The sequence below is a fragment of the Chelonia mydas genome, chromosome 2, assembly GCF_015237465.2.
Source record: "Chelonia mydas isolate rCheMyd1 chromosome 2, rCheMyd1.pri.v2, whole genome shotgun sequence".
Taxonomy (NCBI): Eukaryota; Metazoa; Chordata; order Testudines; family Cheloniidae; genus Chelonia; species Chelonia mydas.
In genome coordinates this window covers 206,993,080-207,014,955 of record NC_057850.1, presented here as the reverse complement: position 1 = coordinate 207,014,955, position 21,876 = coordinate 206,993,080, and the positions used below count along the sequence as shown (strand labels likewise).

The following is a 21,876-nucleotide window of genomic DNA, read 5'->3' as shown; positions in this document are numbered from 1 at the left end:
TTAAACGTTACTTTAGAATATGGGATACAGATATTATAAGTAGGATTAGTACATGCAGCATCCTACAAGATTCCATAAAGTTAAACACATTCTTATAACTGAAATATCTATTTTAACAGTACTGCCACACAGGTAAGCCAGACTGGTTTCCAGCTATGCATTTGTCAGAGTTCATGGGGGCCTGGGGACTTGGTATGAGCTGGCACCAGGTTTGCCAAAATCACCAAGGTATTCTAGTGAAATATAACCTATGAGTGCACAGATGCATTTTATAATGTATTTTACAGATCATTGGCTGCTGTAGGTTGTGTGTTTAGTCTGGGAATTGGGCCAATAAAGGGCTGCTTACCAGGAATGGTGCTAGTTCACTTTAACTGGGAAGAGAAACAATTGGTAATAATTAATGTGATACTATAGAAACCACTGTGAGCAAAATCTGCGTGTGTGTGTATGTGTGTATGTGCGTGAGAGAGAATATGAATTATAGATATATCCTGGCTGCTATAGTAATTGATTCTATTATCTGTAATTTTACTGGGATTTTAACTGCTCTGGTTTACAATGGATTTATCAGAACAGTTACATGATATTGTTTGTTTGCAGCTAATTACAACGAGTTTCGGTGTGCATCCTTTTAAATTATTGGTTCCTCTCTTCTGGAGAGGCTTTTGAAGCTGTATGTCCCTTGACCTCTCCTCCAATAAATTATGATAGTCTGCTAATAGCTAAAATATATGGCTTACTAGGCCACTCCTATGCACGTTTCATTGGTGGCACTGTTGTTTTTAGTGCCTTTTTTTTTTAAGTTCTCATGTGTCCTCAGCAAAACTAACCTTCCCTAATTAAGTGGCCCAAGAATCAAGTTCAAGGTCCTCAATGGCCAGGGCCATTAGTGGTGGTCTGCCCATGTGGTGCTCTAGCATGTCAGCTTCTGAAGAGGATTTAGCCTGATGGGAACCATTGCTGCTACTCTCTTCCCAGCTGTTTTGTCTGTTTGGGCTCCCCTTGCCCTCTGCCAACCTCCCAACCCTGCCAGTGTTGCTGTGGGAAACATGACAATTCCTTGGAGGCTAGCCTGTTGTGGGACATAGAAATAATTTAAGGTGGTTGTTGGCATTCCTGGAGGGGCATGTACCTGCGGCCATTGAGCAGTGGAATTCAAAACAGTGACCAGAGCAGTCACGGTGGGACACCTGCTGGAGACTACTAAAGTCGATGTAAGTAACGCAGCATCTCCATGGACACTGCGTTGACCTAACTACGTCAACCTAAGTGCAATGTCTCTCATGGAGGTGAAGTTATTAAATCGGCTTGGCAGGAGTGACATTTTAGTGTAGACACTTACAGAGTTAGGTTGACACAAGCTGCCTTGCATTGATCTAACTCTGTAGTATAGACGAGGCCAAAGTGACTGGATTCTAGGTGGCTCGCTTTTAGGATGCCAAACTTGGAAAAACCTTGAAGAAGCCTGTTTTTTTTTCAGGAGGCAGGTTCTCAGCTTGCTTCTTGCTTAACTGTTATGTTGTATTACTCCAAATGTATTTGGTGCTGTGGAAACATTTAGTAAGACGCAGTTCCTTCCCTGAAGAGCTTAGTTGTCTGCTGGCAACTAAAGAAATTGCTAACTTACATCTGTTAACAATGCTTTAGTTGCTAGGAGTTAAAATTACTAAAGCAGAAGGGAGAGTGGGGCGGGGGGAACTAGAGTGGTGTTGCAATGTGTGTGTTACCTGAGATGGAGTCCCCCTTTGGGCTTTTCCTGGGTGGGGTCGCTAAATGTTGCACTCCGGCCTCTACTATTTGGTTATTTGCACAAATAGGAAAATTCTAGTGAACTCTTACTCAGTGCAGTCTTTCCTACACTCCTACTGAATGCTGTTTTTTTTCAATAGTCCTATCTGCAATAGTTGGGATCAGACCAGGATTTGTGCATATGGCACAGATATATGCAAGCCTACTATATTGGAGCATAGATGTGACTGCACAGAGTATTCCTTTCCTCTTCTGTTCCAGGCTCCTGTGAAGTGTGAGAGGGGGTAGGATCTGGAGCAAAATCACCAGTGCCTGACCAGGCTAGAAAAACACATGCCCACATAAAACACTGTAGGTGTCACATGGGCCCAGTGGCATATTGGCAGTGCTTCATGCAGGCCCATGAGACCCAGATCTATTCCTGTGCTATCGGAGATGGGAGTATATCCTTCAGAAAAACACAGTCTGGCAAACTAAAGAACCATGCAGATGCTATTAGCCAGAAAGTTGGTGAGTATGGGTAAACGCAGCACAGGAGGAAGTGAAGCAAAAGGAATCAAAAGTGAAGCAAAAGGTGCCCTTCAGGAAGAAAATTGTTCAGTAGAAATTCAAAATAAACACTAATACAGTAAAATGAGGTCCGAAAGGGGATGGGATGGATTTTGTGGAGGAATGAATTCAGTTTCCCTGGTTTGTGAGTCTTTTGTTGAAGGGTTAAGATTCATTTGTTAAAGAGTAAGATTCAAATGTATTTTATGATGTGGTGCATGTGTACCCAGGGGAAGAGGGTGACTTCTAGAAACGAAATGAGTGGAACTGCTAGCTGGCCCTAATTATGCACTTGACAACTTCACATGCTGTTCCTATTCCAGGATGACAGCATGACAGCTTCTTATTCAGCTTGTTGTGCTGGTTCAGCACATCACTTCTAGGGACATTAGTTGTTAGGAAAACAGCGTTTCACTAATGATGTGTATCACTCTTCAGGCAATTAAAAAAAAATCCTCTTCCTACACACGTTAGATTGCAACAGAGAAAAAAATAGTAGAACGTTCCAGATGGGAAGAAGGCTTGTAGGCAGGAAAAGTATCTGGGTTTAAAACTACTGTAGAAAATATTAGTGGTGGTGGTGTTTGTGTTGCACTGTGGTCCACAGCCCCCATAGTGCTAGACACAGTAAAGCCTTCCAAATTTAACAAAATGGGTATTTTTAAACCTGCCTGACTGAAAAATATAAAAATCCATACGTTTAAAACTCTTAGGGATACGGACTTTGTCTTCATAACTGTCTGTAAAGCACTTAGCATGCTGTTGATATCATGTGAATAATACATACTCTTGTGGTTCCCCAAGGAGGAATAGTTTGTACTTCCTTTGGTTGTTTGGTAGCATTCATGATTCTGCTCCTGCTATTGTGCTGCTTGTGCACAAATAAAAACGTTTTGGGCATTATTACAAGTTAAGGTGAAATGATTGCTTTTTATAGTCCATGCTGGGAAGGACCCTAGGAGGCTCAAGATATCTGTGAATAAGCAGCATGATTACTCAGAATGACTCTGCTACGGTTTTTTCAGTGAATTTTCATGGAGCACTAACTTTCACACAAAGTCCTCTCTTTTCTTTCCATTCCCTTTAATGCCCTGCCAAAATCCCCATTGAGTTACTCTCATTATCAATACCTGCACTGAAACTCCTCACCGACCATTGCAGAGCATTTTCATTACATGCCCCACAGCTCCTGGGTCCTGCTCCAATAGGAGGTGGAGTTTGAGTAGGGCTAGTTTTAAGGGTGCGGTGGCAGAACCATTTACTTGATCTAGGTTTTCAATAGATCTTCATTCTTACTAGTAAATGAGAGGTTTTTTCCTTCATGTGCAGAGTCTATTATATTCTTAAGTAATTATTGCTGTTATGTGACCATATGACTTGCCACCAATATCTAAAACAGATGACAAAATGCTATGTAAAATTCATGATTGTTTCTGTTTAAACACCCTCCTGCCTAGTCTGTGCTGCACAGTTAGGGTGGCGTAAGGCAGCTTACGTTGACCTAATTATGCCAGTGTATACACTATAGCCTGTCCCACTAATGTAAGTGCCCTACGCCTTTCATGGAGGTGGAGTTATGTCAGTGTAGTTAGGACAATGCAGAGTATGTGTAGACACTGCGTTGCTTACATCAGCTGTTGGCTGTCTTGTCAATTACAGGGCTCCACTGGGTCTCTGCTACAAGCCAGGCTGCCACCCAGAGTACCAGCTCCATGCTCCTGGCTGGGAGCCTGGCTGCCCTCTGTCTCCTCGCTTCCCGCCAGGAGCTCAGCAGCTGACCAGGCTCTCGGTTCCCCAATAGGAAAATGGCAGCGAGCTGGACTCCAGGTGCTAATTTCCCCGCCAGTGGCGAGGAACCAAGGGTGACTGTTCCCCCAGCTCTGGGCAGGGAGTGGGGAGGCGAGAAGCCCAGGGGGACAGCAGGACTCCCAGTGGGAAGATGCATGGAACTGAGAGCCCTGGCTCTCAGCCCCCCACACTTCCTCTCTTCAGTAAGTGGAAGTGCTCTGGTGAGGATGCACACCACTAACAGAAGGAGGATAGTGTGGACATCAGCCACTGTAGTAATTACTGCAGTGGCTGTAAGTCGACCTAATGTAAGTCGATTTAAGATTGTAGTGTAGACATGCTTTCAGACATAAGCCATTCAAAGAACATGAGTGTAAATCGGGATTTGCTTTGCCGGGAGGTTTCAGATGTACATGGCTACCTATTAGCAGCTTGTTAGTTTATCAAAGAAAGAAGAAGCAACAGGAGGTATATGTGGATGTGTCCAGTGATGAGCTGCCAGAAGCTGAAGAACCAGTTCTTTCAGTCGCTCCGAGCCTTTGGTGGCACTTCGGCGGCATGTCCTTCATTCGCTCTGGGTCTTCGGCAGCACTGAAGGACCCGCTGCCGAAGTGCCGCCGAAGGCCCGGAGCGAGTGAAAGACCCGCCGCCAAAATGCCGCCGAAGGCTCAGAGTGCTGCCGGGTGAGTAAAAATTCACAGGGGAGCCTCCCGAGCTGAGAGCTCAGGCGGATCGGACAGGACAGTCCTGCGGGCTGCATGTGGGCCGCAGGCCGGAGTTTGCCCTCCCCTTTAACAACCGGTTCTAAACCGGCTTCTAAATTTAACAACCGGTTTGCACACCGGTGCGAACTGGCTCCAGCTCATCGCTGGATATGTCTAAACTTAATCTGGATTTGCAAGGGCATCCATTATGACTAAGGACCATGACTTAAAGATGCTGTCTGAAGGTCAAAGTGAGCATTTTAATCAAGGTTTTCTACTGGAGATTGAACTAGGTGATGCATCGTTGACTGGTTTCAGAGTAGCAGCCGTGTTAGTCTGTATCCGCAAAAAGAAAATAAGGTGCCACAAGTCCTCCTTTTCTTTTTGCATCGTTGACTGTCACTCTTCTCTGTTTCAAGAGCTGCTGCTCTCTGTGAATCTGGGGAACAACTGGTAAAGACAACATGTAGCCCCCCACCCACACTCCTCTGTGCTCATAGAACATAAGAGTTTGTTGGCTGCTGTGATCTTTGCTCTTCCCCAAGATTTGCATATGTCCGTGCATGAATTAAGTTGCAGTTAAAATTCAAAGAAGAACATCAGAAAATGAAATACTGAAAGTTCATGCAGCACTTTTAACTAGGTAGCTTTGCATAGCATGTATTTTTATCATCTAATTTAACAACATATATAGTAACATATTGAGGAATACATTTAATAAGAGAAATATCAGTAGAAAATTGTACATATATACTATATAATTTTGCATTAATGGATTTCTTCTATTTCATTTTCCCAAGGTTGGTTGTGCATGTTCCTTTTTAGTTTTTGAAAAACAAGGGGGAAAGAAAAAGTACCATTCCCAGAACTAACAAAAGCCAACTGATACTTTTGAAATAGGATAACCAGAATGGGAAACATATGTTATGCTCCCATATCACAGACGTGTCAGTTGTTGTCTAATATGTAAATCTAAGCATATAGATGACTGGTTGACTTTTTTGGTTTTTTTTTTTTTTTTTTTTTTTTTCTCCCCTCTCCTAGATGAAAAGGAGAAATTTGAACCCACAGTTTTCAGGGATACAATCATCCAAGGCCTCAATGAAGCTGGGAATGACCTGGAGGCTGTAGCCAAGTTTCTGGACTCAACAGGCTCCAGGCTAGATTATCGTCGCTATGCTGACACACTCTTTGATATCCTGATAGCTGGCAGCATGTTAGGTAAACTTTTGTGCATCTTGTTGATGCTAGAAAATTTCTGTACGTAACATTTTAGTGGAGGAATGTGGTTAAATAGTGTACACTTTGCTCCACGAAAGCTATTAACTCTACCCTCGGTTCTGTCTATCTTGGTACTTATTTAGTCTGCAATCAGCCCAAATCTACTTCAAAATATTTCAACATAATGGTACTGGATGAAAACGCTATTGTGTCACTAACTGGAGAACTGAGAGCAAATAATTTGCATTATTGACTGCTGAAGCACAGATTTGAGCCCTTGATGTACTAGGAAAATTTCCACTCTAATCATTCCTACCCATGCAATAGCTACAAAAGCAGCTTGAAATACAGCTGCATGACCCCTGGGATAAGGGTGGAAAATCAAACTTGAGACCTTCAGAAATGCTATCCCAACTTGTGAGTATCCTGAAGATCTGACAGCACTGAGGATTTATGGATTACAAATGGGAAAGGAGTACAAACAAATGAAGACAGCCTGTTGAAAGGGCGATCAATAGTAATGATGCAGAAGAGAGCTGCTGATTTAAAAAACAAACAAACAAAAACAAAAAACCAGAGACAATTTGAACAAATTTGTTGGGGGAAGATTGGTAGGCAGAAGTAGTTTTCAGTAAATAATCAGCTGCCTAGCACTTGTGTCTGAATCACAACTCTGTGTTTTTCCATTTTATATTTAGTAGATTTTCCTAAAGCATAATGGTCTATATTTTCAATATTAATTTTACCGGAGACACTTTTTTTTAGCATCTTTTATGTTCACATTCTGTTTGGGGTGCTTGATAACAAACCTGTATCAATAACCTTTTTCACACCGTAACTTTATCTAGTTATTTCCACAGTCTGCTTTTTCCTCTAGAAAAAAGTTAGTTCTCACCTCTGTCCCCTGAAACTTAGTATTAATATATTGGCATAAAAATGGTAGAGGAGACAAAATGTTTGACCCTAATTCTCTTGATTTCAATGGGGCTGTTGACATGCTGAACTGAGACCTATTCCTGGATTAAATTACTATTATGTTGTATCGACATACAATATAGTTAGTATAATTATAAATGGTCTCTTTAAACCCCCTTATATATTTAATACCAATAACTGATGTATTTTAAAGTAATTTCATACTTAGAAGCTAGACTTTCAAAAGTATGTGCCAACTCTGAATGTTTACATGCACCCCTTGATTTGCTTGCAAATACTAGTACTGCAGATTGGAGTTTGGTCATCCAAGCGTGTATAGCTATGCTATTTGCTTGTAGCTTTATTACAGGGGTGGGCAAACTTTTTGGCCCAAGGGCCACATCGGGGTTGTGAAACTGTATGAAGGGCCGGGTAAGGAAGGCTTTGCCCCCCCCCCGAACAGCCTGGCCGCTGCCCCCTCCCACTTCCCGCCTCCTGACTGCCCTCTTCAGAACACCCAACCCATCCAACCCCCCCCCCCCTTGTCCCCTGACTGCCCCCCGGGACCCACCCCCATCCAACCCCCCCAGCCCCCTACTCCCTGTCCCCTGACTGCCCCCCGGAACTCCCTGCCCCTTATCCAACCTCCCCACCCCCTTACCATGCCGCTCAGAGCAGCAGCCTCACCTTGCCGCGCCGCTTGCGCTCGCATCCACGCCGCCGCACTCCCCGGCAGGAGCGGTGGGCCATAGCGCAGGAGGCGTGGCAAAGTGAGGCTGTAGAGGAGGGGGGACAGCAGGGAAGGGGCTGGGGGCTAGCCTCCCCGGCCGGAGCTCAAGGGTCAGGCAGGATGGTCCCGTGGGCAGGATGTGGCCTTCGGCCTGTAGTTTGCCTACCTCTGCTTTACTATGCCACATCCATAACTGAACAGATCTGATGCCAATAAAGCTAGTTTTAATATGGTTAAATGTACTTGCTAGGTATGGTAAGCCGTAAAGAGATTAGCAGCATTTTCTGAGTCCTAAAACAAGTGATGATGTGCTAATAGTTTTCTTCAGAAAAGATTACATTAATATGTTTGCAAACAGGATGAAAATTAACACAAAAGTGCCAGTATGTTTATCAGGTAGTTGGCACCAACTAGTAATCCCCACAGGACCACATCCTGCACTCACCACTCAAAGCCAGCCAAGATTTCTTGTCATGACTCTCAATCCTTTTGGTCTGTAGGATGTGGCATAGTGTGGAAATCCTGATTGTTCCTTTCTCTATACATGCCAAATGCCACCACAGTCGATAAGTGCTCTGGCTTTTTTTTTTCTTTTTGCTGTTGCATCTGATGCCCATTTTCATTCCACCTTGAACTCAGTGATGCCTAAGAGGTTATAAGCTTTAGTAAGTCTTAGGGGCCTTATCTGAACAATGCATCTTTATTGTGCTTTTTCTCTTTCTTTTTAGCCCCTGGAGGGACACGCATAGATGACAATGACAAAACCAAGATGACCAGCCACTGTGTATTTTCTGCAGATGAAGATCATGACACTATCCGAAACTATGCTCAGGTCAGGGTAGGAAGGGAAACCCATTATTGACAGGCCACTGTAGTCTGTTTATAAATCATTAGAAAAGATAATAGATTCATAGATACTAAGGTCAGAAGGGACCATTATGATCATCTAGTCCGACCTGCACAACGCAGGCCACAGAATCTCACCCACCTACTCCTGTGAAAAACGTCTCACCTATGTCTGAGCTATTGAAGTCCTCAAATTGTGATTTAAAGACTTCAAGGAGCAGAGAATCCTCCAGCAAGTGACCCATGCCCCATGTTACAGAGGAAGGCGAAAAACCTCCAGGGCCTCTTCCAATCTGCCCTGGAGGAAAATTCCTTCCCGACCCCAAATATGGCAAGATTCACCAGCCAGATATTACAGAAAATTCTTTCCTGGGTATCTCAGAACCCAACCCATCTAACATCCCATAATAGCAATAAATCTGCAGATTGACCATGCAGTAGACTAATGACAAAGGAGTTAAGTAGTATAGTTAGGTACTAATCTGCCTTTGTTCCCTCTAATCTATAAGCATTAGATAAGAAAAAGGATTTCGGGAATTATCTGGTCACAATTCCTTTAAAAGACAATTATAGGGCTGTCAGACATATATCTTTGATCATATTTCTTGTGAGGTTTGTCAATCATTTCCTATTCTTCTCTTTAGTTTGTGCTGTCCTTTTCTACATACAGAGTTATTTTATAAAAGGTTTTAGCAAGTTTATATATAATTAACATATGGAACATAAGAGTAATGACTGAAAAATTTAAAGCCTAATCCTACAACTCTTCCTCATGCAGGTAATCGGGATTTGCACAAATAGTCCAGTTGATGTCAGTGGCCCTCTACATGTTATGAAAAAGGTTATTCACAAGAGTAAGAGTTTGCAGGACTGGATAAATAGGCCTATGTGAAATAAATACAAATAAGCAACGAACCTTAAGACATTATGCAAGAATATCTCAAATCACGTAACTCCTTGGTGGAGTATGACAAATAATGATGACTAATAGCAGTGCATAATAATCTGTAATATTCTAATAAGGATGAGCATTGTCATTACAGAAAAATATGAGCCACCCTATAATTCTGCATGTAAGTAAAACTAAATTTAAAAAAATGAAATCTCATTAGTGTGTCCAGATATAATAAATTACAGTATCTGTTATTTTGTAAATATTATTTATGTATCTAATTATTATTGTAACATGATACAGTACATGAAAGAATAAGAACCATTATCCCTGCCAACATGTTCAGGTGATCTACAAACCCTCACAAGACTCATACAAAGGGCACTAGCTTCAAGAAGTGTTTCAATAGCATATGTTGGCTGAGAAGTGTGTGAGGCTACTTTAAAAAGTCTACCTGGAGGAGTGAAATTATTTTGTGTAGCAAGCAACATGTTTAGCCACTCCACCCTTTGCTAAGAATATGCCGCTCTTTCTAAGAACATCTTTATTCATAATATTTATTTCACAAAATTGTTGCTTTTGGTTCTTCAGCATGGATAGATTTTTAAGTTGTCTGGTAATGACAACTGGAAATATCAGAAATTTAGCTTTGCAATAGAATCTACATTTAAGTGTAGAGGCAAGAGGTTTGAAGGGACTAGAAATGCAGCACAGTGAAAGTAGTTCTACCAAAAGTCAGCAAAACAAATCAGTATTTGTAGTTAATAACTGAACTGATGCTTCCATTACTGACTCTGCCAACTCTTTTTGGACTAACAGGAAACAGAGAGGTTTGACTCTAGCATGAAGGAGTGAAATTCAGGCTAAAATAACTGTTAAAGTAACTCCAAGAACTGCTTTAATCCCGCAGGCCAGTCTTATGTCAGTGCATACTTGAGGATTCTTAAATGTGCCAGTAATGCCACTACTTGCATGGCACTTTGCTGCTCTGTGTAGACAAGCCCTGTGTGCACAGCAGGGGTATGATTTCTAAAGTGCACTAACATGTTGCACATTAGCTGGTCCTTGTAGACACTGTTGTTGCACATTATAAGGTTATGTCAGCACTAGAATAAAAGTCCTGCAAGTCACCTGATTGACTCGGGCTCACGAGGTGGAAGGAAGGGTCCCAGAGCTCTGGCTCGAGCCTGAGTCTGAACATCTACATTGCAATTAAACAGCACCTTAGCCCGAGCCAGAGTCAGCTGGCACAGGCCAGCTACCGGTGCCTAATTCCAATGTAAACATGCCCTAAATATCCCAAAACACTTCACTTCTCCACATTACAAATTGTGTTATAATATGTAACATTTTCTTATTTTTTAAAATGCAAAAGGCTTAAAAACCCTAGCTCATGATTTTCATTCTCTTTCCACATCTTAATTAACTATACATTTCCATATCAGTGTGCCTCTTCACATGGCCATAATTCATCCTTTATTTCATTTTCTGCTGCTCTGCAACAAGCGTGCCAGTCATAGGCTCTTAACAGCCTCTTAAAAATACATTATCGGAATAAACCAATTCTGTCATTTACCCCCAGGTCACAATAACCTGGCAACAACAAAAAAATTAAATATTTATTGCAAACCAGCTCCCCATCCCAGTCGAATGCCATGTCAGTCACAAGCCTGGTGCTGGCTCTGCACAGTGGTGAGAGCACTGATTTTCAACCTCTCTCCTCTCAACACCCAACACACCCAGGCCAGTACAGCCACAGTAGCAGTATGTTGCCCTCCACCTTTTACCAGTGCTGCAGTCAGATGGAGAGGACAGGGAACAAAGGATGAAGAGACAGAATGGGGACAGATGATAGGGAGGCAGTTATAGGAGGAGAAGAGAGGGAAACAGACAAGTGGAGGACAGACATGAATAGAGGGCAGACGTGGATTTGAGGGGAAAAGACCAGAGTATTTTGAGGGGAGGGGAGAGAATTGGAGAGCCCCTAGTGGGAGGAGACCTATGTCCCCTCAGGAGAGAACAGGGAAAGGCCCACTGCCATCTCTTCCCATCCATCCCCTATAAGAAGAAAAAACAAACTGAGAATAGATGGGAGATGTTCCTGAAGGTGCCAGTGTGGGGAGAAGGGAAAACCCCTTCTGCATATTCTCTGACTGTACCAGAAAAGGATATGTATGCATACACATACAGACATGGGAAGAACCTGCTGAGGCGAGGAGGGGGTTTTCAGTGGGGAGTGAGAAATGCAAGGGTCTGTATGAAAAGTTCAAAATGTTTGGGGCCCTCAATTAAGATACTCTGTCATAAATATAAAGGGAAAGGCAACCACCTTTCTGCATACAGTGCTATAAAATCCCTCCTGGCCAGAGGCAAAACCCTTTCACCTGTAAAGGGTTAAGAAGCTAAGGTAAGCTTGCTGGCACCTGACCCAAAATGACCAATGAGGGGACAAGATACTTTCAAATCTGGAGGTAGGGGGGGAACAAAGGGGTCTGTCTGTCTGTGTGATGGTTTTGTTGGGACCAGATCACGAATGCAGCCTCCCAAGTCCTGTTAAGTTAGTAAGTAATCTAGCTAGAAAATGCGTTAGATTTCCTTTTGTTTCATGGCTGGTAAAATAAGCTGTGCTGGATGGAATGTATATTCCTGTTTTTGTGTCTTTTTGTAATTTAAGGTTTTGCCTAGAGGGATTCTCTATGTTTTTGAATCTGATTACCCTGTAAGGTATTTACCATCCTGATTTTACAGAGGTGATTCTTTTACCTTTTCTTTAATTAAAATTCTTCTTTTAAGAACCTGATTGATTTTTCATTGCTCTTAAGATCCAAGGATTTGGGTCTGTGTTCACCTGTACCAACTGGTGAGGATTATTATCAAGCCTTCCCCCGGAAACAGGGTGTAGGGCTTGGGGGGATATTTTGGGGAAAGACGTCTCCAAGTGGGCTCTTTCCCTGTTCTTTGTTTAAAACACTTGGTAGTGGCAGCATACTGTTCAAGGACAAGGTAAAGTTTGTACCTTGGGGAAGTTTTTAACCTAAGCTGGTAAGAATAAGCTTCAGGGGTCTTTCATGCAGGTCCCCACATCTGTACCCTACAGTTCAGAGTGGGGAAGGAGCCTTGACAGTCCTATTAAAATCTGAAAGTTACCAGAATGTGCATGTTACGCTCCAATAGCACTGACTGTTGGTTTCTTGCATAGTTGTTCCTGAAAAGATTTTTAAAATAACTTTGCTAGCACTGTAAAGTATTCTCCCTCTCTCTCTAATCATAAAGCATTTTATGATACTTTGTGTCAAGGTCTTTGTTAATAAGCCTGCATCTACTAAAGGTATTCAGCCCTAAAATCATGGCATTGCAGGCCCCCCTCTATTTGTTCAATCCCCCAGCCTTCTCAGGCAGCTGTGTTGTTAGAGGATGTATGCAAAGTGGGGACATCCTCATTGTTTCACTCCCGCAGATGGAGCTATGAATGGGGTAAAAAGGGAAGTAGGGGCACTGGAGAGAGAGAGAAGAGAGGGGAACAGGGATGAGAGGTTGGGAGTCAGAACATTTGTCATGGTAGCTTGTGAGACAAGGGATTGCCGCACAAATGCGCACCTGTTGTACTGGGTAGCTGCTAGTTTCCTGGAAACGCAGTGTATTTGGTCATATCTAAAAGAAAATCGTATAATAAGACATAAAAGCATAAGAAGCCACTAATCCCTACTTCTTTCTCCTCAGAGCTGGAATAGATCTTTTAAAAAAAAAAATCTGTATTCCAAGGTTTATCACAGATAAGTTATGAGTGTTCTTTATTGACTTACCGAGACAGTGCTAGTTCCTGGCCCCTTACCTGTAAAATACGCTGACTGTTTTTATCTCTCTAACTTAATCTGTTTTGTATTTAGGTCTTCAATAAACTAATCAGGAGATATAAATATTTGGAAAAGGCATTTGAAGAGGAAATCAAAAAGGTAATGTTGGTGCCAGTATCTCTTTGGACTTAATATTCACCTACCCTCTGTCCAAAGTAACTGCATATTCTTACATGCTGCTGTTCTTGTCTTGATTTAACTTGGCTGGGTCAGAGAGTGCAGACTGAAACTCCCAGAAGTGGTGTAGCTTTAGTTTGTAATTGAGGCGCTATAAGAGCACTGCCTGTGGAGATTGTCCAGGGCACATGCTGAGTCAGTGCATCCTTGGCTCCCCTGTCTACCTGTGCCCGCCACTTTCTCATCTCAGCCTGTGGTGCTTGATGGCTATGGAACCACCTGGAGAGCACTCATTGGGATGAATTTCACCACCAAGGCCCTATATCAACAGAACCCAGAGTTGTATCAAACTCCTAGTATATATTTTCTATGTAGTGAATGCAAATTTACCATGCACTGAAGTGAGACTGCTTGTATGAGTCGTGACTAGTCTGGTGTGTATAGGTTGCAGAATGAGCCCTTAGGTGTTTAGGAGGCTTTGAGTGCATGTCTGTGACATGGTAAGAGCAAGTATCACATCGGCAGAGTTGTTGTTGTATTTGCTTACTTTAGACTTCAGTGAATGTGGTGGTCATGTTTTGAATTGTGGCATTTACTGAATTACATGGAAGGCTAAAGAAATCTGTGAAGAAATGTTTGCATTTTTACACTCTTCTGGCCAGAAATAATATAAAATATATCATAGATTAATGGTTGGAATAATAAAACTGTGGCCAGTGCTGATGTGGGTATAACTTCTCCTGTGGTTAAAATACCTCCATTTAATAAAAATGAGCAAGAATATGGAATACTGTTCCAAGTATTAAATATCATGCACAGAAAAAGTGAGGGAGTGTCTTTCTGATGTCAAACTGACTCCCTTTACAAATACAGTGGCTTAGGGATATTGGCTCTTATTTGCACATTCTTGCTAGTTCACGAGGCTATTTTTATAGTTGTGGTCTATATACCTTTTAACTGATGCTGATTGCTTAGTGCATCACTCATTGTAGAACTCAATTTACCTCTGCTCCCTACATAAATCTGATGTTCTTGCTGTTAATTATTATAATCGTTGAAATGAGAAATGTTGACTCATTGCATTCAAATTACAGAAAGCGTTCTGCATATTTAACAAAGGAATACCATGTCACTTCAAACTGCCTCTTCTTTTTAACTTGCTTTGTAATTTGCTTCACTTCGAGTTTTGTGCATTTTTAAGAGTGCATATTGCACAATCATGCCAGTTACAGGTTGTGGTCAATACAAAGTAATTTGAAGCTTTTAAAAAAAAAAAAAGGGCTAATGGATTGACAACCATCAGTTCAAATCAGTAGTGATAAAGTAGCTACCTAAAATGGATTGCTGGTGTTCTAGCACATGTGAACTGGTATCAATCCCATCTCCAGTGGCAAGTAACTCAGCTGAAAAAAGATTTATAGTTACCCTTGTCAGCAATGTCAGTAGAGATTCCAGAGTAGCAGCCGTGTTAGTCTGTATCCGCAAAAAGAAAAGGAGCACTTGTGGCACCTTAGAGACTAACACATTTATTTATTATTTAATTATATAATTTATAATTTAAATTCTATAAATTTATTATTCCAACACTTAACTGGGTGTGGAAATATTTTTCTTACCATTCATGGTGGCTGTTTGATATTAGGGTTGAAGCATGTTGTCAGAGCCCTGCGGGAAATCTTGCACTGCTGCTCGCTAATCCTTGTGGATTACTGGAGGGTATTAGTCTCCAGGACTGCAAATTTGGCTATTTTTGCTTACTCCAGATTAACAAATAAGACTTACCGGTACCTTTCAGCTGTACCTCCCCAGGCTGTGGTCTTCTCAGGCCTCACAATTTAATTAGATATCAGGCTGGGTTAGATTAGTAGTTGGATGAGAGCTATCAAGAGCCTACTCTGGTGCTCTATTTGCCAGTGCCAGGGGAGAGGGAAGGGGCACCCTTCTCTTCTCCATCCCATTTCAGAGAACTGGAACCCATGAGGATGCTGGCAAGGATTAGGGCCTGTGCTCCCTAGTAGCACCATGGTTGCCCTTTGTACTGGATCACAAAGAAGGCTCGTTGTGTCCACTTCGTTCTTTTTTGTGCACCTACACTGCAAGTAGCCACCATCCAACCCATAGAGTAATTCACTGTGGTGGTATTTCAGTATGTTAGACCTTTTCCCATCAGATATTTACTGTGTCTTCCTTAATGTACAATAAAATGCATGCCTGGATGTTAATAGACAGGATTTCTCCTAAAACATGTTCCTATGGATATTGGTAGTTGAAAAGGGAGGTAAATCTACATTACTCTTAGAAAGACACAAGAAGTGATGCCTTGATGATACCACAAGAAATGGTTTGTGACTGTCCCAGCCGTGAAATTGATATTCTGGCAGTTGCATCATCCAATTTAGAGTGTCCAGGTAGTGCTGGTGGAAAGTTCCACTGGGGTAGGAAAGTCATGCTGAAAATCAGGGCCAGACCAGCAGTCTCACTTTACTCAATCAGGTGGTATTTGGGGAATGTTTAAATTTTTTTTTTTTAGGGTGAGATTGGCTCAGGTGGCAATGTGCACTCTAGTGCTTGCTTTCAGTGGGTCATATTATATTTCTTCCTGTTCATAATTATTACAAAAGATCACTGATAGTCCTGTGCACCTTGAGAAGCAATTCCCTTTCATGTCTGCTTTTGGCTTTCAAATCTTATTGAAAAAGAGAGTTAAAAGGATTTTTTTTATAAGGACTTTCTCCCAATTGCATAAGTATGCCACAGATTTCAGTAGCAATTTCTCTCTGATGAGCAGTTTTTAATCTAGACTTTTATTTCATGCAAGGAATTTCAAAAATTGTTGGAAAGGGTGTCCTTGCACAGTGATTAAATTTGCTAACCCTCTATTATTACTATTGTCAGTTAAAGTTCATGCCAGTAATTCACAGATCCTGTATGTAAATAGGCAACCTGGTGAACTGTCACAGCCCAAGTAAGAGAGACAAGGTGGATGAGATAATAGCTTTTATTGGACTAGCTTCTGTTGGTGAGAGAGACAAGCTTTCGAGCTTCCACAGAGCTCTTCCTCAGGTCTAGGAAAGGTACTCTGAGTGTCACCGCTAAATACAAGGTAGAAAACAGATTGTTTAGCATAAATAGTTAACACATATTTCAAAGGACCATTCAAGGTGAGGTGGCCTGTTAACATCCCTCCAGTCATGGAAGCGGGGGAGGGAGGGAAGAACATTATAAACATCATGCTAAAGGGCAGATGTGTAGATTTTTGTACCTGCACTGGTAAATGTTAATGAGGCGTACAGGAGTATGTGTAAGTAGTGGGATATGGTGCAAGGAACTTGGGTCATTTTTCCTCTTTCCCTAATGAAAGTAACTGCTCTGAAACTATGTAGCAGGGTACCAGAAAGGTGGCTTTCTGAGAGATCAAATATGGATTAGGCATAAGATGCTGAGTAGAACAGAACTGACACAATCATGGGGTATTGTAGGTAGCTTGCTGTGCTTCTCTGTGGATATGTAAAGTGCTTTATTTCGCAATGCTGACAAGTATTTTTAAAACAATTCTGTGAATCTTAAAGCAATAACACACTTCAGGAAGTGGGGTTATTCAGGAATAACTGCACTTTGTAGGTTGATGGAGGCATACAGTCTTCTCAATCTTTGTGCTTTTCCAGATTACAAGAGAAGTCCATATACCTTTTTGTTTACATAGGATATGTGTGGATAGCTTATACTGCACAGAACTTCACTTTAGGTTTAAAAAAAAAAATGTCTTGTAACAGAGCACAATAGACCTGATCCTGGGCCCATTATGCAGTTAAAACTCCCACTGAAATAAGTAGGAGTTTTAGATGTGCTACGAATATAGTACTGGAGTCAGTCATACTTCTTGTTTTTCATATTGGGAACCAGTTTGCATTCAGAACCAAATACAGTCTATCAGTAGGTTGTAAACCACTTAGAACCCAGTGGGAGGTTCAGAACTCTTCTGAAATAACTTGGGCATTTTGTAACTCCCCAACAGAGGTTAGTAACAGTGTTAGTAAAGGAAGAGCTCTTACAGATTTTCGTTGCTGATTACTTTAACAACAGCTTAGATCTGAATATCTTGGTGTTTTTTTTATTGTTCCTAAGTGGGTTAATTAAAGATTTTGAAGTTTTTCCTTAATAATTAATTTAGGCTGCATTTTGCAGCTAAATGAGGATTGTATAATAATACCCTGGAACTAAGAAAATGATCCTGTACATTAGGTTCTCAGAGCTATCTTTTTTTAACTTTATTAGTTCAAATATTCTTACAGCATCAACAGTGTATGAGGCATTTGCAAGCAGGAAGGCAAGATCCCTGCCCCAAAGATATTGTGTTGAAATGTAATAAACTTAAATAACTTCTTAATTAGAACCTGTCCCAAAAGACCTTTGTAAGAAGAATGTTTGGTTGGGGGTGTGGTGTGAGAAGAAACAGGAAACACTTAAACAATATTATGTGACTTCAGATCTTGCAATAACCTTTCAAGAAATGCTAAAGTTCAATTTGTAGATTTCTGAAATTCAGAAGGATTTATAAATGTTAATGTTGTAGGTTTTTAATACTATAATACATGATTTTTTTTCTTATTAGGAATGACGCTCTATGGAAAGAATGTAACAGAGTTTTTTCCCTGTGTCATTTTTCAAATGTTTGTGAAAAAATGTTTCTGAATAATAGCAATGTGTTCCTATTATTATTATTAGTGCTTTGGTAGTTAAAGATGTTTGTTCCCTTTATAATCTCCCTCTCTGTGCAGCCTATAGGAGTGTAGAACTCTGCTGTCAGTAGTAGTGGCTTTAAAAATAGCAGCTTTTTGCCCAGAATTCAGACCTGATGTGAATGGGTGCAACTTTACTGAATTTGTCCCAGGGATTTTTGTAGGTCACATGCACAACAATGCAAGTGGCACATCAAGAGTAGGATGGTCAGAAATTAATACTGGTTTGAAGTGCTAAAATGGGGAATGCACCCAATTTGGCTTCCAATGAGTATACATAATCCTCCTTCTTTATTCACCAAAATGGGGACCAAAGAGATGGGTGATGTAGCAGGAAAAGCAAATAACTGTAGGGGAAAACTAAAGATGCCTCCCTCTTACTAACAACTTTGCTGGCAGTCTCAAACTGGAAGTTCTGAATTACTTTCACTTTCTCAAGGTTACGTTTCAGGTAGCACATCTATAGGCTTGGATAAAGAAGACTTAAGTCCCCATGGCCATCAATCTGATAATTTGTACTGGCATTACATTGGAATATTTTAAAAATAGATTTCAGCTCTCACACTAAATGTTCTGGCTTCTGAGAGTTTTGACCCTGGCCATTGTTTTACCATTGGCATTTTCCAGCGTGCTTATTGTCTGAACACTTTGGGCTCTATATACAGAATATTAGTAAGTCTCCTGACGTCAGTGTTCCTGTGGTTATCAATCGTAATTCACGGTTACAGTAGATTAAACAAATGCAATTTAAAATGCACATTTTAGATCGGTACTATAAAATATAAATTCCATTTTTCCCCGACCTGGATCTGTTGGTTTTGATAACATTCTTTAAATAACTTTTCCTGCTAACCAGTTAGCTGCCATGCTACTCTGGAGTCAGTCTGCACCTTCTTTGGAAAAAACAGCATAGCCAAGTATTTTCTCACCCATATATTTATAAATCTTCTAGTCTTCTTCATCTCAGATTTTTTTATGTTTTCTGTTTGAATCACAATCTTCTTTTGCTTCACACAGCAGGAAAGCTTGTATTTTCTTCTCAAACCAATTTGCTGCCTTACTGTAATTAGTAATGGGAATGATGAGGTCTCAGAAGCAACTTAGATTCCTGCATTTCCTTTTGTCAGCTTTATCAAGAATATCAGTATTGCTTAAGTTAAGAAATTATTTTGAATTTCAGCTGAGAGAGAATCTGTTGTAATTGCATTCCCTGCCCCCAGTCCCCATAGGGAGAACTGGAAGCTCTGTGTTCTCTTAGCATACTTGAAACTTTTGATGAGTCAGTAAAGGAACTGCAACTGTAGGGCCTGATCCAAATCCCATTGAAGTCATCAGTGGAAAGACTCTGATTAGCCAAAAGAAGTCAATAGAAATACTCTGCTAAAAGCCTCCCATTGACTTCAATGGTCTATGGATCAGGCCCTTAACAAGAAACCATCCTTGACTTTAAACACTGAAGGTCAGATCTGTCACTCTTACTCAAGTGAAGTAGTGCCTTACCCTGTAGTGGTTTTATATTCTTCAGTGAGATGATCTATGGCAGCATTTCTCAAACTAGGATCCCCGAGGTTACTGCTGGGGGTCCATGGGCCCTGCTGATCAACTCTTTCCCATCCCTCCCTCAACATCTCTCCCTTCCTCTATCTCCCAGAGGCTACTGAAGCCAAACTGAGAGATTTTAGGCGCTAAAAGTCCGGCGGCACAGTAGGGCTAAGGTAGGCTCCCTGTCTGCCCTGACTCCGCGCCACTCCTGGAAACAGTCGGCATGTCCCTGCAGCCCTAGTGAGGGTGCCAGGGGGTCTCCGTATGCTTCCCCCCCCCAAGCACCGACTCCGCAACTCCCATTGGCTGGGAATTGCCTATGGGCAGGGGCAGTGCGTGGAGACCCCCTGACCTCCCCACCTAGGAGCCACTGCCAGAGAGATGTGCCGGTCGATTTCGGGAGCTACCCAAGGGAAGTGTTGCCCATCCAGAGTCCTCACCCCTGCCTCAGCCCAGAGCTTGTACCCCATCCCGCACCCAAACTCTCTCCCAGAGCCCCTACCCCTTTGTCAGCTTTATCAAAAATATCAGTATTGCTTAAGTTAGGAAATTATTTTGAATTTTAGCTCTGAGAGAATCTGTTGTAATTGCATTTCCTGTAAATGTGGCAATGTCTGATGCTAAACTCTTCAGGCCAGATTCTGTTATGAGTAGCACTTTACTGCACTAGCATTCCCATTGACTTCAATGGGACTTTTTTAGAAGTAAGGGGTTCATAATCTGGCCCTTAATGTTCTTTACGACACATTGTCATTCTCTGTGGCTCAGATATGCCTGTTTGTCTGATCTAATCCACAGCTCCTGTTGTTCCTTAAAGCCTTTTCTGAAACGGAGCAGACAAAGTTAGCAATGCTCACTGGGATCCTGTTAGGCAATGGAACACTTCCTGCCGCCATATTGACAAGCCTTTTCACTGACAACATTGTCAAAGAAGGTAAATTTTTTGTGTGGTGTGTTTTTTATTTTTAAAATGTTTTTTTTTCTGATTTTAGCTTTAATAGGTTTGGGGAGAAATGTGTTTTATAGAACATACGTTAATATTAGAGACAAGGGGGTGACGTAATATCTTTTTAATGCGCTAACTTCTGTTGGTGAAAGAAGAGACAAGTTTTTTAACTCCACAGAGCTCTTCTTCAGGTCAATAGTGGGGGTCTCTTATACTGTGGGATCATCACAGCAACAGCTACATTGCAAACAACATATATTAATAATGCCTCCCCCTCCAAAAAAAAAAAAAAAAAAATAGCTAGCCCTGCACAGCAGAGTGAGACACCTCACACCAACCATCATGGCAGACTCTAAACCAGTGGTTCCCAATCCGTGGGGTGTGTCCCTCTTAAGGAGGCATGGAGGAACATTTGAGGGGGCAAAGTGGGGCCCAGGCCAGCCCTCAGGGAGGGGTTGGGAGGAAGTGTCACCCAGCTCCGCTCTCCCCTGGCCATAGCCACAGCTGCAGATCCAGCTCCAGCTGCAGTTCCGGCTGCAGCTGTGCTCCTGGCCCCATTCCCAGCTCCGGCTCAAGCTCCAGCCCTGGCTGCGGCTCTGGCCCCACTCCCAACCACAGCTCCCGGGGGAAAGTGGACAAAGTCCATTATGGGTAAGGGGGGGCTCATGACATAAAAAGTTTGGGGACCACTGCTCTAAACCCTCAGGGTTTAAACCCTGCCTGATCTGTGATTGACATCCCCCTGATAGATGGGCATAATTGATGCCTGTTCTGTCTGGGGGAGAGATACATCCTTGGTAACTAGGTGTTTGGTATACAAATCCTTCTCTGCAAGGACTCACAAGTCCTATGGAGATGCAGCTCACCTGGCAGTCAGCATCAGCCAGCAGACTTCCTGAGCACGTAACCCATGCCCAATCATGAATGGTCCATGCAGATATGCTATCATTAGTGAACCCCCATAATACTTGTTTGTTATCAGAGACAATGCCAAGTGTGAGAACTTTTGCTCCAGATGGGGTCTAACTGTAGGATTATGGCCAGATGCCTTCCCCCTTGCAGTATAAGAGAGGACTTCTCTATGCCTGTCTACTGATTCCGTTGATACCCAGAGTGATTTCCAAGATCAAAAGGTCATTCTTGTAGCTAATATGGGCTGAGGCAGTTTTGGCTGATATACCTATTACAGATGACCATCCGTCCCAGATCCAGCTCCCAGGCTGTCCAGACCTGATCTCTCAGTCCCATGGCCAGATGCTTTACCCAGACCCATAGTCACTG

General features: G+C 42.0%; 1 protein-coding gene across 6 annotated transcripts in view; it reads left to right on the top strand.

Moving 5' to 3' along the window:
* BZW2 (basic leucine zipper and W2 domains 2) overlaps positions 1-21,876 on the top strand; it is a 78,307-nt gene that overhangs the window by 32,262 nt on the left and 24,169 nt on the right. For 5 of the 6 annotated variants that reach the window (XR_006289010.1, XM_043541118.1, XM_037890584.2 and 2 more), the window contains 4 exons: positions 5,838-6,014; positions 8,388-8,491; positions 13,285-13,350; positions 20,448-20,583. Coding sequence is in view for 5 of the 6 variants with exons in the window: in XM_043541118.1 (XP_043397053.1) it covers positions 5,838-6,014; positions 8,388-8,491; positions 13,285-13,350; positions 20,448-20,583 (483 nt within the window). In the remaining variant the exon portion in view is untranslated. Of the gene's footprint in view, positions 1-5,837; positions 6,015-8,387; positions 8,492-9,407; positions 9,579-13,284; positions 13,351-20,447; positions 20,584-21,876 lie in introns of those variants that run through there. The other variant, XM_037890585.2, reaches the window with a different exon arrangement.